Source organism: Tigriopus californicus, chromosome 11 (genome assembly GCF_007210705.1).
Source record: "Tigriopus californicus strain San Diego chromosome 11, Tcal_SD_v2.1, whole genome shotgun sequence".
In the NCBI taxonomy this organism is placed as follows: Eukaryota; Metazoa; Arthropoda; class Copepoda; order Harpacticoida; family Harpacticidae; genus Tigriopus; species Tigriopus californicus.
The window spans coordinates 6,649,707-6,666,562 of NC_081450.1; the positions used below are offsets into that span (position 1 = coordinate 6,649,707).

At 43.2% G+C, this 16,856-nt stretch overlaps 2 protein-coding genes and 1 long non-coding RNA gene across 3 annotated transcripts; 1 reads left to right on the top strand and 2 right to left on the bottom strand.

The window, feature by feature from the left end:
* Positions 1-910: 910 nt before the first annotated feature.
* LOC131890734 (protein diaphanous homolog 3-like) lies at positions 911-7,533 on the bottom strand. The gene is given in 3 exon segments (XM_059240144.1): positions 911-6,003; positions 6,102-6,387; positions 7,527-7,533. Coding segments are annotated over 3 exon segments (5,298 nt in total). The 3' UTR covers positions 911-998.
* A 4,866-nt stretch (positions 7,534-12,399) lies between these two features.
* Positions 12,400-15,167, bottom strand: LOC131890582 (glutamate receptor ionotropic, NMDA 1-like). The gene is made up of 2 exons (XM_059239954.1): positions 14,657-15,167; positions 12,400-14,163 (listed from the first exon to the last, which is right to left on the bottom strand). Exons 1-2 carry the CDS (start codon positions 15,165-15,167, stop codon positions 12,440-12,442), a joined length of 2,235 nt encoding a protein of 744 aa, XP_059095937.1. The 3' UTR covers positions 12,400-12,439.
* LOC131890585 (uncharacterized) lies at positions 13,332-16,767 on the top strand. The gene is made up of 3 exons (XR_009374325.1): positions 13,332-13,471; positions 14,845-15,428; positions 16,398-16,767. It is a non-coding gene; the product is annotated as an uncharacterized LOC131890585 (long non-coding RNA).
* The last annotated feature ends 89 nt before the right edge of the window (positions 16,768-16,856 follow it).

Genomic DNA, 16,856 nt, shown 5'->3' on the forward strand with positions numbered 1-16,856 from the left:
TGTTCTTGATAGTAAATAAATATTAGTAATCCTAAGCACTCAGGATGGTGCAGTCGGTAAAAGAATTTACATAAGACGCCGAGTGTTTGTGGAAATCGCGTGAAAGCGTTCAGTGCTCTCAACACTATGTCACAAAGCAACTGTCCCATCATGCGTGGAACTTCGGGAAGAAATCCCACCGTTTTCGACATTACAGATCCAGGAAGGAGTACTAGAACATGCGAAATATTCAGCAAGAACGTGTTGAGGCCATTTCACCAGGAACATAAGTTCGATGAAAAATAGCAATAGATCGCATGCAGAAGAATCCTTCTACGAAATTTTGCTTCGAAACAAACCGAAAAGGAGTTTGCTAAATTGAAGGAATCTTTTAAGAAGGGGAACAAGCATAAGTGAAACACATGATTCTTGAGGACCCCAATGAAAATAAAAATTGAGAGGCCTTTGTGGAAACAATTTCATTTGGGACTTTCAAAACAAACCACAAACTTTCGTTTTACAAGCTGAAATATCCCATTTTTAGATGGTTGAGTTTTTGGTTGTCGGGCACATGATCCGTATAAAGAAATTACAATAGTTGAATAAGGGATTGGCTTTCATTCTTATTGGATGCTTAGAATCACAATAGAAAAGGAAATAATTGATTGCTTTCCACCTATCACAGTAATTAAGTAGAAGTGGCTAATCTGTATTATTACTTTTAACGTTCCGATTACCGAGGCAAGAACGGTTGATATCCAGCCCTTGAAAGGTAGTATTCGGCATTTCTTTATTAAGTTCTGCTACTTGTAAAAGTAACTAATTATAAAAGCGTACTTTTCAGCTTTACACGGATTCAGTTTTGTGGTCCAAATAAAGTAATGCCTCCATTTTCACACAACAACGCGATTAGAAAGGTAAGAGACGTGAGTTATGGATTGTGGAAGTGTGAGTGTCCATTCGTTTTTTTTTATTTGGTACATATTGTTCTCTGGATAGCAGCTTTTTTCTTTGTAGTATCACACTTGTATATGCTCTTCTTCCACGACCAAGTCATAGACATTATTTTCTCGGGTGCGCGATCTCTTCAGTTCGCTGTGACTGCGTCGTTTCTCCTTAATTGACCGACGTCTTTCTTTGTTTCGCTTCAAGGTGCCCTCATCGGAAGGGCCCATGAGGGTTTCCAGGAGGCCACGTTCCATTTCGGTCCCTGTGAAGCTCTTGAGGCTCTCATCTGTCATTGGAAGAGTTCCCTCCATTAAAGAGGATCGATGTCTACTCGTCTTCTTCTCTTTACGATCACGTCTCTCGGCCATTTGAAGGTCGTACTCGGTCCGGGTTTCACCCGCATCTTCGGCTGGATCCACGGTGGGCTCTCGCTTGCTGCGATGATGATGACTGCGCTTCTTCCGCCTGAGTGTTCCATTTTCGGTGATGTCAATGTCGTTGCCAAGTAATCTTCGGAGCTCAGAGTCTTGGGTCTCATCTCTCGAGCGTCTTTTGTGTTGAGATGACCTTTTCGCGTGGGTTTCGGGTTGACCCAAAGCTGCCATGGCCGTTGCAATGACGTCAGTTTCGGCCACGACGGCAGCTCGGGCGGCTTGACGTTTCTTCTCACGCATCATTTTCTTCTTCTGGATCGTTTGGACCACTCTTTCCCTCGTGGTGCGATACTCCAGAGAGAATTCTGACAATATTTTGCATGTTTGATGAGCCTTGTAGTCCGAATGGAGGTAGGGAGGAATTCCCATCCACTGAAGGAACTGACCGAACCGTTTCATGACTTTTCTATACACGGTATTCATGACAATGATTCGTTCGGCGGCGTCGTTCAAGAAGTCGGACATTTTGGCTTTGGTATTTTGTTCCAATTCGCTTGAGCAATCTTGCTTGGACACCACTTTCAAATAGTCCCATGCCAATTTGCACTCTGATTCCAGTCTGCCCAGAGTTCGTTCCAGATCTTCAAAGTCTGTTCGCGAAGCTCGTGTCAGAGGACCAATCTCAGAGTACATATCTGAGCTATTGGGATAGTTTTCCAACACCCAATAAGTCATATGGTAGAGAAGGGAATGCTTGTGGATGGTGTCTTTGACCTCAGGTACTTTCGACAAGTATTCCAATTGGAAGCCCTTGCTTTGTGAGCTGTTTAAGAAGTTACCAATGGTCAAGAGCACCGACAGTATGGTTTTGAACGTTGTGTTGACTTGAATGTTTTCCAAGCCCATTTTGAGGTCCATAATTGGCTCACACACTTCCTTTTCTGTGCTCTCAAACTCCATTTTAAATGCCCAAAGTCGAAGTCGTGCCTCCAGACCTGAAATGGAAGCCAATGTCAGCAGGAATTGCTCTGCTGTTCCCAATGGAATATCTGGTTGCGCTTCAGTGGCCTCTTGAATCCGTGAGATCTCTTCCTCAGATGGTAACATGGTTAGAAGTTTCTCCACGCCTTCACGATTGATGATGGTTGAGTCCATTTTCATGACTGCGGATTTTATAATCCGGAGTGGAGGTAATTTGGTCATGCCAATGTTGATAGCATTGGAACGCTTTGTATCCAGGACCACAATCTCACGGGTGACATTCACTAGTTGTTTGCTTTCCTTCACGATCACATCTCTTCCCCGGTTCTCAAATAGGTATTCGATCATGGCATTGTCAATTTCGGCTTGTTCAATTTCATCCCAAACCGTTTTGTTGCCGTTGAGGAGGGAGGACATGGGTACTTGTCGGATATCTTTCCAAAACAATTTGACAGTTTTCTTATGCTTCTTCGGCACAAGTTTGGGCTTCCCGTCCTCACCAAGAGGAGGAGGAGCAGGAATAGGCGGAGGAAAAGCCCCAGGAGGAGGAGGTCCTGGAGGAGGAGGAGGCCCTGGCGGGGGAGGAGGTGGGATCATATTTCCAAAGGGTGGTGGAATAGGTGGCGGCGCTGGAATGCCGCCTCCGTCTGTTGTCACCAAATTCACGTGCTCATCTTCGTCTTCGTTCAGATCGGTGAAATCCAGGTCACGAATGATCAAAGCCCTGTCAAAATTGGCTAAGATCTCCTCCCACCGCAGTAGGCCCTCCCTTTGGATAGCAGCCTGTTCTTCTTCCTTCTCTTTCTCAATCTTGGCTTGTTCCTCTTCCTCCCCTTTGGCCACCTTCGTCACAAACACGGATCGGGCCTTCTCTAGAAAGCCACTCAATTCCATGGAATTCAACCGCTCACCGGATGGACTCATTGGGAGCCCGTGCTTCTTGAGAATTCTCTCCAGATCTTTAACGCTGACCCCCGCGATATCCCCGGTGCTATCGACGTCAGCGTTGGCGATCTTCTTGGTTTTATATCACAAGGATTTGCGTTCATGGAAGTTACTGGTCACTACCTCGGACTTTGTCCTCAGTGAAGTTCTCAGACAAGATTCAGAGGTATCCTCATCTAGGTAGCTAATCTCGTCTTCGGTGACGGGTTCACCGTCCTCTTGTTTGAGGGCGACTGCATACAACTGAATTTGCTGCATCAACGAATCTGAGGTTTCGTCCCATTGGGACAAGTTCTCACTGATGGTTTCGATGCCTAGTTCTTCCATGTAATCGGTTTGGTGATAGAACGTGTCTTGATCGGGTATTCCATACAGACATTTGTTGATCAAGGTCAATGCAAATACACACACTTCCTGCTCTGCATCTTCCCTTTGGAGCACTTGAATCAAATTCGTCCAGGGAATCACACCCAGACCCTTGTCAGTGTCGCAAATGGCCTGAACCAACAGAATGGAATTCTTCTCGGTATATTCCACAAATACCAAGAGTAATTTGATGGCCGTTTTACACACCAAAGGGTTATTTGAGGCAATGAGTTTGTACAAAAACTCGATAGCCTTCAAATTGGTCATCACGCCATGCATCCCGTCGACGTACAGCATAATCTGGCCGATTGCTCGAAGAATCAGATTCTGCAGGTGAGCTTCTTCATCTTCTCCCAACTCCACTAAAAGCCTCAGGCCTTCGGCTTGCACAAAGTCATAAACCAATGCCTTGTCATTTTGAAAGAAGTCTTTCAAGGAAAATAGAATACGCTTCAAATCGGTCCCGGATGATGTTTTGATCTTTTTGACCAATAGCTTGGCCTTCGCGGCCGACGGGGTTTCTTCTTCGGCTTCCTCATTGGTTTCCTTAGCTTTTCCAATGGCCACGACTTCCTCTAGGATTTTGCTGGTTGTGGCTTGTAAAAATGCAGTCTCTTCTAGCCATTGATTGTATCCTTGTTCCTTTTCTTTGTCGGTGCCATTGTGATTGGTGTTGTCTTCGAGTTCAGCCTCGTCGTCCTCCTCTGCATGTTCATCATCGTCCATTGGCAAGGGCTTTGGTGGTGGTGGAGCGATAAAGTTTGATAGACCGCTAAGAATCCAAGGTTCTCTCACATCTGGGATAGACTGCGCCGTGGAGGCTTTGGAAGCATTGGATTCCGACCCATCCTCGGCCACAGCCTCCTCCTCTTCCCCCTCCTCCTCGTCGTAATATTCCCATTCTCCCTCTTCCTCGCCTTCATATTCTTCGTATTCATATTCGTCCCAATTTTCCTCCTCGGCGATCGTTTCCTCAGCACCAGTTGTGGTTAGGTCTTGAGAAAGCTCACTCACTTCGCCGGTGGGATCTTCAGTGAGCTCCTCCGGCTCTGGATCTGTTTCGTATTCTTGCATGAGCTTTTCAATTTGGTTCAGGGACTTTTTACTGGGGGAAACTTGAAGGGCGTTGCCATTCTTCAGCCACCAAGGAGCTTCATCACTCAGGGCCTCTTTGGCACTCTTAGTATTGGTCATGTCGACGGAATTTTTCAAGGTGGTAGAGTACAAACCATTGCTCGATTCGGTTCCATTAGCACTTGGGCTTGGTTCTTTGCCCAGAAGGATATCAATGTCAATTGTTCCACTGATAAAGGTCTTCTTTTTCCGTCGTTGGGTTGGTGAACGCACCAACGCCAGTTCATCATCCTCTTCGTCAATGTAATCAAGATCTGAGTTCTCTTCATTTTCTAAGACATGCTCTGCCTTACTTTCGTAGGTTTCTCCATTCTCATCTCTCCCAATACCTTGGTCATCTTCCTCTTCGTCTAGTTCCTCCTCCTCTTCTTCCTCTTCCTCCTCTTCCGTTTCATATTCATAAGAGGTTTCTTGTTCCTCTTCTTTGTTCTCGTGAAGTGGAATGGGAGGAGGCGTTCGTTGAGGAGGAAAGGATGAACTAGAGTCCCTTTGAGCAATTTTGGTTGGCAAAACAGTTGGTCTCGTGCCTGGAAGTAACTGCATCATTGGTGCCTTTTTCACTTCATAAGCAGTATCGTTCTCAAACGCACTTCCGTTACTTATTGGTTCGGGTCTTTTGTGCTTCACTAAAAACTTGTCTTGGGCTTCCTCGGCCAAGGATTTTTTAACCATTGCATAGTAATCGAACTCATTGGAAGACTTGGGGTTCAACACAGAAGCTAGATTTCCGTATTCCAAAGTGGAGAGGGTTTGAACACTGGCCTCGAGAGTGCGAGGTCTTCGTGACCTCCTTTGATACGTTTCCACTGGTTCTGTGGACCGAGTAATCCGAGTTCGTCGAGCCCTATCCGAGTAAGGCGACGGCGATGTTGACCTCGATATCACATAGGTGAGATTCCTTTGGGCTTCTTCCTCTTTCTCCTGCTCAAGTCGTTTCCTCCATTGTGAATTGGATTGGGACTCCTCGGGCTCGACAATACTGTTCCGTTTGGCCGATTCCGGTTCCAATGCTCCGTGTCGAGCAAGAGTTTCGGACACGCGTTTGGAGTACGCACTTAGCCGATCTTGGTTGCTCTCACTTTGGTCCCTTTGAACAGTGGAATAGGGACTCGCGACTGTGGTCGAATATCCTGAATCGGTACTTCGTAGGCTGTCAAAAAGATTGCGGGAATTGCTCCTCGATGCCGGTTTGTACAATCGATCCACGCCAATGCCATTTAGGTTGTTTGATGAGGTTGATAAAGATCCGTTCAATCCAGGGTCTCCATCATCTAATCTGAAATTCAACGAAAATATCTTTCTTTCGGAATGCTTTTGGTAAGCGACTTCGTCATCGTTCGTTTTCTCTTTCCCTTACCTTGAATAGTTCTTCAAGGTTGATCCATTGGAATTGGAACCGAAAGGTACAGTGAGACTTGTGGACGAGGTCCCACTTGACAATCGACTAGAACCGTAGGCATCCGTGGGTCTTTCGAGGGTTGACGATCGATATCTTGACCCAAGGCTCGTGGAGCTAGCCGGACTCGATCCATAGGCGGGTGGCTTTTCAAACAGATTGTTACCTCTGCCTCCAAAGCGATCCAAGACTGAACCTCTGGAAGTTGTAGAGGCAGTGATTGCGCTTGAAGAACCTGACGGTCCACGCCGGGAGTCAAATGAGCTCAGAAACGGCATTTTAAAGGTGCTGGAGGGAGCGGGAACAGATGGGAAGATGAAGAAGGAGGGAGTTTGTGGGGCGAAAAATGCTTCCAAGAATCACAAAAGGGCGGCGATGAGGGATAATGTATCTTGAAAATCCATCAGAGCGTGTTTAGTTTGAGAAAGCTTCACCATTTGAGGGATTACAACACTCGGCATGATCACTTTTGCCACTAAATCAGGAAGAAGAATGCCTCCCTGATCCGAAGAATAGGTCATGATGAAGATGACGCGGCCGGTGGAATCGGCATGGCTAAATCAAAAAAGCAAACAGGACGGTTTGGCATTATCCACTTGATATCCAACTCCGAGAGAGTCGGGAGAGGAAATGATAATATGTCCTGATTCCACAACTTCTCGATTTTCCCCTCGATGGATGCGTTTCTATGGGCTTTACCCGAGCGATCCTTCACCACCACCACCGCCGTCACCACCACCACTTTATCACAAATAGCTTTGTTTCTCTCTGTAAATTGATCTGGCGCAAATCGAGATGTTGTGCTCGGCAAAAAGTCAGTCCTCGCCAAGGCCGGAGAGTCTTTATTTATAGAGACGCAAAGTCAAAACGGAGCTTCGCTCGTGGACAATATTTTGCCAACCCATTTTATTTTCTTTGATTCCTTCTCTAGTTTTTGGGTGCTGGGCGAATTCGTTGTGATGTCGTGGAAATCGGTCGAAGTGTTCGGTGATGCCGCTAACGCTACTTCGGCTAAGGAAAGCTTGGAATAAACTTCGAGACTTGCTTGACTCTTGTAATAGTACTACTACTCATTGTACGTACATGATGCTACGTAGTGTCTGCAGCAGTATTTTCAGAGTGGGCATCCTGAATGAAGCAGGAACTTTTTTTTTCGTCGAGTAGTAGTAGCCGTAGTAGTTGTTGTAATAGCAGGAGCAGTACTGCAATTTCTTGGCAACCCTTCCCAAGTTATGAACTCGGAACACTAGAGTCAGAGTATTGGACCCTGGCCCACTTATTTCTCCCGCCACACACACACTTCCTTGGCACTCATTCATAATTCAAAGTGTTTGTTCGAATTAACAGAGCCATTAGGTTGCCCAAGAAAGGTATTCGAGAGGACCAAAGGTCACAATACTCACGCCCCATTTCGATTGCTTTTCGATTTGGGCTTCTTCTTTTAACTCTTGTGTGGCTGGGGAAGTTTGAAAGTTCTTCCATTTATGGGACAGCTTAAAAGATCAGGGAAACATTTCGGTCAGTGAGAAGAACGAGCACAGGGAATGACACCTAAAAAGAAGGAGAATGGGGAACATTTTCTTCAAGTGAAAGTTCCTTGGGATTGACTCGTGTGGCTTGTAGGCTCTCTCTCTCTCTCTCTGTCTCTTGTCTCAACACCACTTTTGACATCATGGTTATTTCAGCAGAGTCACATGTGTCATACGGCATTCACGAAATCAAGGCTGGATTTGTTCACGTTGATTGCATATCTGGACAGTACCACTCGGACTCATTTAGGCAGAAAATATCGATCGGTTTCTTGATCGAAGAAATCGAGAGAACATGATGCACGCGTGGATGACTCACGGATTTAGGTACCTACTAGTCTGTGCCTACATCTATTGCGCTTTACGGAGAGTGCGCTGATTCACAGGGCTTCCACTGCTTGACAAAGTTCCAGACTGTGTTAATTATTGCATTTATTATGTTTTCGACCAGGAACAGAGCCTCCATTCTTGCATGTCCTATTTCGACAAATGTAAGCCTCACCTTGTGAGAAGCGTGTGTGATGGACGACTACACGATCTCAATATGAAGTCTTGCCCTAAAATTTTGAGAATCACGAAACGTTTCCCGAGAGATTTTCTTCGCATTAACGACATGCCATCGGATTCATTTTGGTGTCTAAAAGGGGAAATGATTGTAGCGCAGTTGGTTAACGCCCGACCGAGCTTTGCTCGGGTTCATGGGTTCGATCACAAGTCTCCCCCCCTCTCCATGCTTTAGTGGATTACATCGCCTGGAACCCAAATTGGGACATCCCAGTATACGTGATATACATGATGTCAAATCTTAATCCAATGAGGCTCAAACTCGTAATAAATATTTTATATGGATATACTTAACTCTAGGCTTATGAAGAAAAACAAACGTTGATGCTCGTTTTCCAATGAGTCTTGAAACGCATTTCCTTTCTCAAAGTCGGAATCATGCTCAGCCAATGACAGCTAAATAAAGCCATTACGATTTGAACGCTAAATGGGGAAAATCCCACGAATCGGGTCGGATTCTCGCTCAAGAGTTTGGAACCCTTACTTTCATTCCTTGCATTAGAAGGGCATGTATTGTAAATGGTAGTCTAAAATTACTCTCATATCAATAAAAAGCTCAAAAGTGTTTGAAAGTGGAACTCTGTTGACTTTTGGCAAAATGCACCATTTTTGAATTGAATAGCGACGGTTTTAGTAATAAGAGGTCATGGCAGAAGATAATTGTTCACTATTGTCAGCTTCAGACAACTTGCATTCAATACAGGAAACAGCCTTAGCTTAGTATAGATTATGGACCTTTCTATGAAGTCCTATGTGAAGCCTTGGACGCCTTTTGAATAAGGTATGAAACACTTCCGAGGCCATCAAAAGGGCCACTTTGGGGGCATTTTGAAGAGAAGGAGCTTTGGCATTTTCAGGTGCATAATTCCTCTCGATATTCATGAAGATTTCTAACCAAAACTTTCTTTTTGGTTTGGAAATTGTGTACTTAAAACTTAACACTAGATCATCTAGTAAATAGAATCGTCGAAGTGAGCATGGTAGCAGATTATAGAGGGTTGGTGCTTGGTTTAGTACAAAACAGGATTATAACGTCTTCAACAACTTTTTATCTGATGGGTTGAAATTAAATTTGATTTCACTTGTGATGACTCTTCTGTCACTAACGTGATATATCATTCCCGGGTTAGGACAAAGTGCATGGAGACATTTAAAAACATAAAAGATTAGGTAGCGTTCGTACCTACGCTGAATACCATATAATTCAAGAGATTAAAGTCTTTCCCAATAGCTTAAGTGGGACATGCCTGCAATATATTTTGTAAAACTTCTTTGTACTTTTTCTACCTTATTCAGCGCCCCCTACATTCATTGGCGCCCAGAATGGGGAAGCATATTCTCTATGCGGTTGGACAATAGACTTGTATAGAGTTTTCATAGTATAAGCGTCTCTGTATTTGAAAGTTCGATGTATCCAGCCACAAGTTTGGTATGCTTTGGTCACTTTCGATTGGATGTGTTCTCCAAATTTACCGTTATTTTCAACTATTATTCCAAGGTCTGTAATGGAGCTTACTGATAATATGGGTTTCAGGTGATTGTCGGTGTAAATTGGCTTGTCTTTTCCATTTTGGTTGTACGTCATGATTCGAAACTTATCCCCATTTAATTCCATGTTTTGAGAGTGGACCCATTTGTAAACAACGTCCAAGTCATTTTGCAGGTCTGTCTGGTTTCGTGAATTTCTTCCGAACACTAGCTTAGTGTCGTCAGCATAAGAAGATATTGAAGACTGGAGGGGCAATCCGTGTAGTGGTGCAATGAATAAAACGAACAAGATCGGACCCAGAATAGTTGCTTGAGGTACCCCAGATGATCATGATCCGTCACGATCCGACCCAAAATCATTTCGTGAACAAATACACTCTCAGCACCAAAGCTGTAGGGTCCAGAAGAGGAAGACTACCAGGACATCTAAATCAGTTGAAGACGTGTCCTAATATCGAACATTGCAAGAAAATTATTAACTTCTGATGAACTCAATGGATAGCCTAGTACATACAGTTGGTTGCTTAGATTTTGTAACACATAAAAGTGCAGCAAAGAGACCAAAAGGGGCTAAAAAAGACCTTTTCTCCTTTGTCACAATTCTTTTTGCATTATTGCAACTTTTTTTCTCATGTTTACACTTTTTTTTGCCCACTTCCACAACTTTTTTTTAATTGTTGACAGCGTTGATTTTGTGTTTTCTCAATGTTTTTTCGCGTTTATCTCAACTTTAAAAAAATTTTTCGGCTGAAAAGGCAACTTTCTTTCGAGGTCTATTCATAATAAATCAAAGTACATTAGAAAACCTAAAACTCGCCCCGGATGGCATTTTTTGTCGTCCGACCAGGTTTTGAGAGTAACATTTCTGAACAATTCCGGCTTTTGACTCCACTAAGTAAAGGCATGAAATGCTAGTTTTAAGTGGTGAAGTACACTTTATATGTTGACTGAACAGGGCGATTGCCAAATCGAATGAAAATACTTTGGGTGGATATAGAACCATCTTTGGGGGCGTTCAAGTTGTATCATATTTGAAATTACGCTTAAAATTAAGCTTATTTATTCATTTAGGTAGCCATAACCAAACAGAAGCAACTCATTTCTTTACACATAAAGAACCAAAATATGACAATTGGTGGGGCACATTGGCTCATGATCTATTAGTGGAAAAAGCCGTACCTTTCAGACATCCTTAAACGTACTTTGAAACACCACTTTTCGAGCCCCTTTATATGTTTGTTATTGACAAATACATAATTTAAATCTGCTCTTGCTGTGATTGCAGTTGATGATGCCTGAAGAGTAACTTCAGCCCGATATCTAACTCTCAAGGCCCTAGCATTTACCAAGTTGTGCTTAGTTTTGGGACCCATGTAAACTCATTGTTTTGGAATGGATTTGAAGCTTCAAAATTCCACCGCAATGGTGCGCTGAACTCACTGTCGTACTCTTCTCATGCATACATGGCACTACCAAAGTCAGAGCCATGATCAAAGTGAAGGCACTACTAGAAGATCGTACTACTTGCACTTGGGATTGCATTCCCTACAGTGACATCCATGTAAATGTTTGGAATGTAACGATCAATAAAAAGAATAACCCTTGGAATCGGCATTGCAAAAGGTGTCTGTCGCTAGAACGAGTGAATTCTAAATTTCCAAATAGGCGGGTATCATATTTGACACTTCCTAAATAAGTAAATGCAATTCATTCATACTTCTTTTAGACAGAAGTTATTTTTCGGTTGTCAGTCTTCTTCCAAGACATACGTACTTAACGGTTCTTAAAGTTCATGAAGGTTGTTGGCCGTAATTTGAAAGGACGAAATGAAATGTCTTAATACGTACATTGAGTGAGTCGCCCTGCCAACAGCTGATAATTACATGCGGTGATAAGTCCCTTTCCAAGTTTACACAAAGAATGCATGTTCTGGAGAGTACATTATGGTGGAAGTTTCTAAGAAATTTGCTAAAAACATCGAACCATACCCATGCCATCAGAATAGCTTGACTGCACTGAAAACGTTCTTTGGGGGACTAAGCTCTCCATCAATTTCAAGTGATGTAAAAAATTGTGAAAGAAAGCTTTGAGCCGCTATCAATGATTGTTTTCAAGCCATTCGGAGAATTCAAATTTGTCATATTTTGGGACCTTTTAGGACTAAATGTCCGTGATATCACTTCAGAGACTTGTCAAGAATATTTTACGGGATGTCTAGTCTCCCTTCAAGGCTAGGAAAAAACTTGAAGTGACGAGTGTCATAAAGATCCACGGTCTTAAAATAATTTTCAGCAACATGGTGAACCAGATCATATCGACAGAACTGTGATGAACTGGCTCAATCATAATTTACAAAGATATTGATCCACAGGAAAATGGACACCACTTCACACAGATTTGAATCTTATGAGTCGACTTCCATCTCATTGTGGACAATTTTCACAAAAAAAAACATACAAGAATCGTGCCATTGGGCACTTCAAAATTAAATTATTAAAGCTGGAGAAGGTTAGGTACTGCGAGAGGTCATTTTGGCTAAAGCTTTTATATTACTTCAATCCCTCTAATCATAGCTTGGAAATGTCCACTGAGCTCAACTTTCCTATTTTGTTTCCCTTTTTCGATAAGAAAATCGATCCATATCAGATTTAATTTCCTAGCAAAACGATCAAAACAAGGCTCAGAAGGGCTAGTTACTTCCAACTTTATTTAGTACATGTCCCATCCAAACGGCATCATGGTAGGTATTGTTGTTGTTCTTCGTTTGTGAATGTAAAGTAAGGTTGTACTGAGGACATTTTGGGCGATCTTGTGGTGGATCGTTCCGATCCTCGGGATGTGGCACTCCCGCCACTCACACTTGAAGGTTTGGAGCGCTTCACATGTGCAGTCTTGGCTCGAAAAGACCGAATGCTGTGACTTCTGGGTCGCTTTTTAGCTTGTGCATATTGAGCATTCTTCTTTCTTTGATTGATCAGAACAGCTCTGAGGTTCTTTCGGCGCCCGATCATCTCGCCCACAAAGAAGACAACACACAGACCCACTCCCGTGAAGAGAACGAAGAAGTAAAATTTGACGTCGGGAATGCCCACCATTTTGATCGATTCCTCACGTTTGGGACAGTAGCTACTCTGCTCCAGGTGTTGGGGGTGATGCCATTCGGCTTGTAATTGGGATATCAGCCCATTTTCAATGAACTTCAACAACTGATAGTTCATGGCCTGAAGATAGGGCCAATCTTTTCGGACCCCGAAACTGTGGTGAATGCTTCGTCGCTCTCTGCGGAGACTCATCTCGCACGCCTTGGACTTGTTACGAACTGCCCAATACTTGTACACCACCGGGTTGGTCCAAATCACGCCTTCATCGCTCTCAAACGCGTTGTTGATGACATCGACCATGGTGGGAGGCCTTTGATAGGGATCGTCTTTTAACTGGGTCTCCCAAATGTAGTTGGCAGCGGAGCCTTTGTTGGCCAGGGAGAAGAACTCCTCCCGACTGGATTGACCTTGAACAAAGAGCTCCAATTCTTTGTCAATAACATCCTCAAATTGGTTCACGGGATCATCCTCCAGCTGAACGCTGAGCAACGAGGCCAGCCTGGCTGAGAGTATGTTCACAAAGAGAATGCCCAACAACAGGGACGTGTACAAAAGGATCCTCATCGAGTTGGCACTGAAGCGCTCCGTGAAGCCTTGGTTCATGAACGAGGCCAGGATCGAAAGAACCACTTCCATGACGGCATGAAGATGACCAAGCCGATAAAGGTAGGCGATGAAAATGGCACTCAAGAGCAATACGACAAATACGACCACGAACATGACTGCCACACCCGGGGTGAACATGCGTTGGAGGGGGATGGCACCCGATGTACTCTTTTTATACACGAACACACTTTGTTCCAAAGTGATGCCACGAGAAAAATTCATCTCGTCGGCGCGTTCATACGACATCGGAACCAGGTTTGCCGTGAAATCCACCTCATTCCGCACCACTAAACCCGCCAGGCCTGTCCATTCTTTGCTTTCACTGAAAGTGCCAAACACGTTCCTAGGGGGCGTTTTGTATTCGTAGGTGAAGTTCATGCTTTTGGAAAGGAGGCGGATGATTTCCGAGCAAAATCCCGTAGCTTGGTCTGATTTGTCGTCAGGAAGGCTGATCATGGACACATAATTCATGGCCCCTACGTAGAAATGGATCCCTTCGACATTCACCCGCCGCTTCCAAATATATTCTGGCTCATTTTGAATCTTTAGGTTCTTCCAATCTTCGACAATGCGTTCCACAGGCGCCGTTTCGTTGTGGATGGTGTAGAATTCCGAAAAGATGATAGATTGATTGTCTGGTTTGGACGAAACCAAGTAGACTTTACTGTCGAACCTTAAACCAGACCTCAATATGAGCTCTTTGTTGGCTTGAGTGTTGGCATACACCCAGATCCTCTTCAATGAATACGGATCTAAAACAATTCAAAGGCGACCAGTTAAGAAAGGCATGTGATTCCGGTCAGTCTGCATCTTATCTACAAGGCACAAGGCACCTCCTTTAGCGGCCCCTTGAAATTTTTAGGGGTTCAGGTTGTTTATGAAATGAGTAAGTGAATTTGGGGGTTCAATATGAAATATTCAATGAAATAGTACATAAAGCTCTTGATAATCTTCAAAAGTTCGTTTTTGCAATGAATAGTATTTTCATCAATGTCCTACTTCCAGATAGACGCCTGGAAAAGGAAAGATACTCGAAAATAAAGCGAGGGACGAGTGATACTCCACGAATGAATAACATATCTTCATAATTGAATCAATTTCCATGAAATTCCGTCAGGATGTGACCAAAGCAAATTACCTCAGAATATATTTTCTATAAAAAACATGCTCTTTTATCGAGTTCAGGGCAACTTCTTATTAATCATGGAACATTAAATTGGGATACTGCTGAACGTATATATTTACCCTCTTCGAAACTGGGTGCCATGTTGCTTTCAGCACTGAGGTCCACAATAGTCCCGCTAAAGTTTTGTGGATTCGCATGGACAAAGTAAGACTTGTAGATGGGTTGATTGTTGCCAAAATTGATGGCCGCGAATGTATCGGCATCTGTGTCCTTCACATTGAGAACCAGTCCTTTTCTCTTCTTGTAGACCTCTGACTGAAATATATCGACTTGGCCCCAAGTCAGATGTACTCCTCCCAAGAGTACCAATCCCACCAAGATCGACCACCTTAGCATGATTCGAGCCATGAAGCAACTGGCTTTGGAACGTCTTTCCTTCTTGAGGTCGGTTCCCTGGCATTTCTCGACAAGCCAATTAGCGTCCGCCATCAACAGCTGGTTGGCACTCTCAGCCTTTGGTCTTCGGCCCAACTCGCATGAATTCCCGCTCCAATTCTCGCGGTCGTTCCCGACACCAAAACGACGACTACCAATACGTCTGCCAATACGGGAACAACACGCTCTTGACATTATGGATCATGAATCGCCAACAGTGGAATTTGGTGCGTGTTCCTCACAACATGAACTTGACAGAGGTTGTCAAAAATTCGAGAAAAAGGTGGTAGACCTTTATGTTCCGGAAAGTTTATCGTTCTAGATTTTGCACTAAACATGCATTTCTTGGAAAAAATTCCATAACATAGCGACCATCTCTCACGCTAAATCCTCTCGTACTTCACAAACGTTCTGAAAGATTTTTTCGAGAAAAATGGTCATTAGCCTTGCAATGAGGTGAGAACATTAATTGGGGTTTGGTAATATTGACGTGTGATCCTAATTATGCACCTTTGAAGTATTTTTATTGTCGTCCTTGACGACAACTGTGCTCACAATGATCAGGAAATATTTCAAGATAAGTCAAGACATGGCGGTAATGTCAATTTGGGTTTCTCATTAACCCATGTGTCGATCACGTTTTTGTTGCGTCATGCGGCAATTGCCTCCCTTATACCGGTGTTATACACTAACATTTTCAAGAGGCTAGTAGTTTGATATCCCCGTAAAAAATAGTTTAAAGTTGTTTCTTAGAGGACGTTGCTACATTGAGAAATTGCCTTAGAAACTTTGATGTAAAAATTAGCAAGTAAGCCGTTAGAAAATATTTAGTTTACGTGGCTTTTTAAGTGGCTCTTTACTCCAGATGAGTAAAATCGTAAAAAGGGATTAACAAACAGCCAAACTTAAAGAAGCATAAACACGATGGAAAAGAAGATTGCATTGAAATTTGAAATTATGCAGGTTCAACAGGTTTGCAAAAGGGCCGACCTGGTCCAAAGATGTTTCACTATTACCAATTAACAAATTATAAAGCTCTCGCATTGGAAGGGGCTGTGCAGTATTCAGAGTAGGTACGAAAGACATGTATGTAATACTGTGCGTTTTCAAAAGCATTCATGAGCTTTGTTCCAAACCAAGTTTTAGCGTCAAATCTTATAAGTTATGACCCTAAAAGCTGAATGCGTATATGGCGAGTATGTTCAAGCCCCTCGAAAATTCAGATCAGCTTGAACAAGGTCTTTTTTTCTCTGGCTCCTTCATGGTTTTATTTACTTCCCACTAACGTATGTTGTAATGTAAATGTAGGTTTTGATCTTAAAGTGGGTTTTAAGTTACACTTGGACAAGTTCTTGATTACAGTACCATTCTAACTAAAGCACGGAGCTCACCTTGAATATTGTATTCAAAATTAACCTTTTTCAGACTCCCTACCGATGGGTTGCGATTGGAAGAAAACGTTGATATCATCCATGAAAAAAGAGACTGTTATATCAGTTTGTGCACCTTCCTTGCATTATTTCAAACCTCATTTAATTTGCATATTAATATGTATGGCTGCTTAGTCCTAATCTAATGCCAAACTTCTGCTCATTGGTAGGCTTTTTGTTTTAAAGAAATGTAAGGATTGCTAGCAGAATAGCTGTATAGAATATTCCTGTCTGGCTTGCTCTCATCGCACTCTCTGGGAGTTGCTTCCTCTATGGGATAACCCTTGATATGTGCCCACGACAAAGTAACACATTCGTTCTTAGTTGTGAATACTTTGTCCATCTGGGATATGCGTGTGGCATACCATGCAATAAATTCCTCCACTCAGAACTCATATTACGTCTTTCAGTATTGATGTATTTATAGCTCTTACATTTAACCATCGGAAGATAC

What these genes read in the sequence shown, in the direction of transcription:
- LOC131890582 (XM_059239954.1), bottom strand. Translation starts at nt 15,167, where the DNA reads ATGTCAAGAGCGTGTTGTTCCCGTATTGGCAGACGTATTGGTAGTCGT. An exon ending in GGCACCCAGTTTCGAAGAGG is followed by an intron (nt 14,164 to 14,656) that starts GTAAATATATAC and finishes GAATTGTTTTAG; the next exon opens with ATCCGTATTCATTGAAGAGG.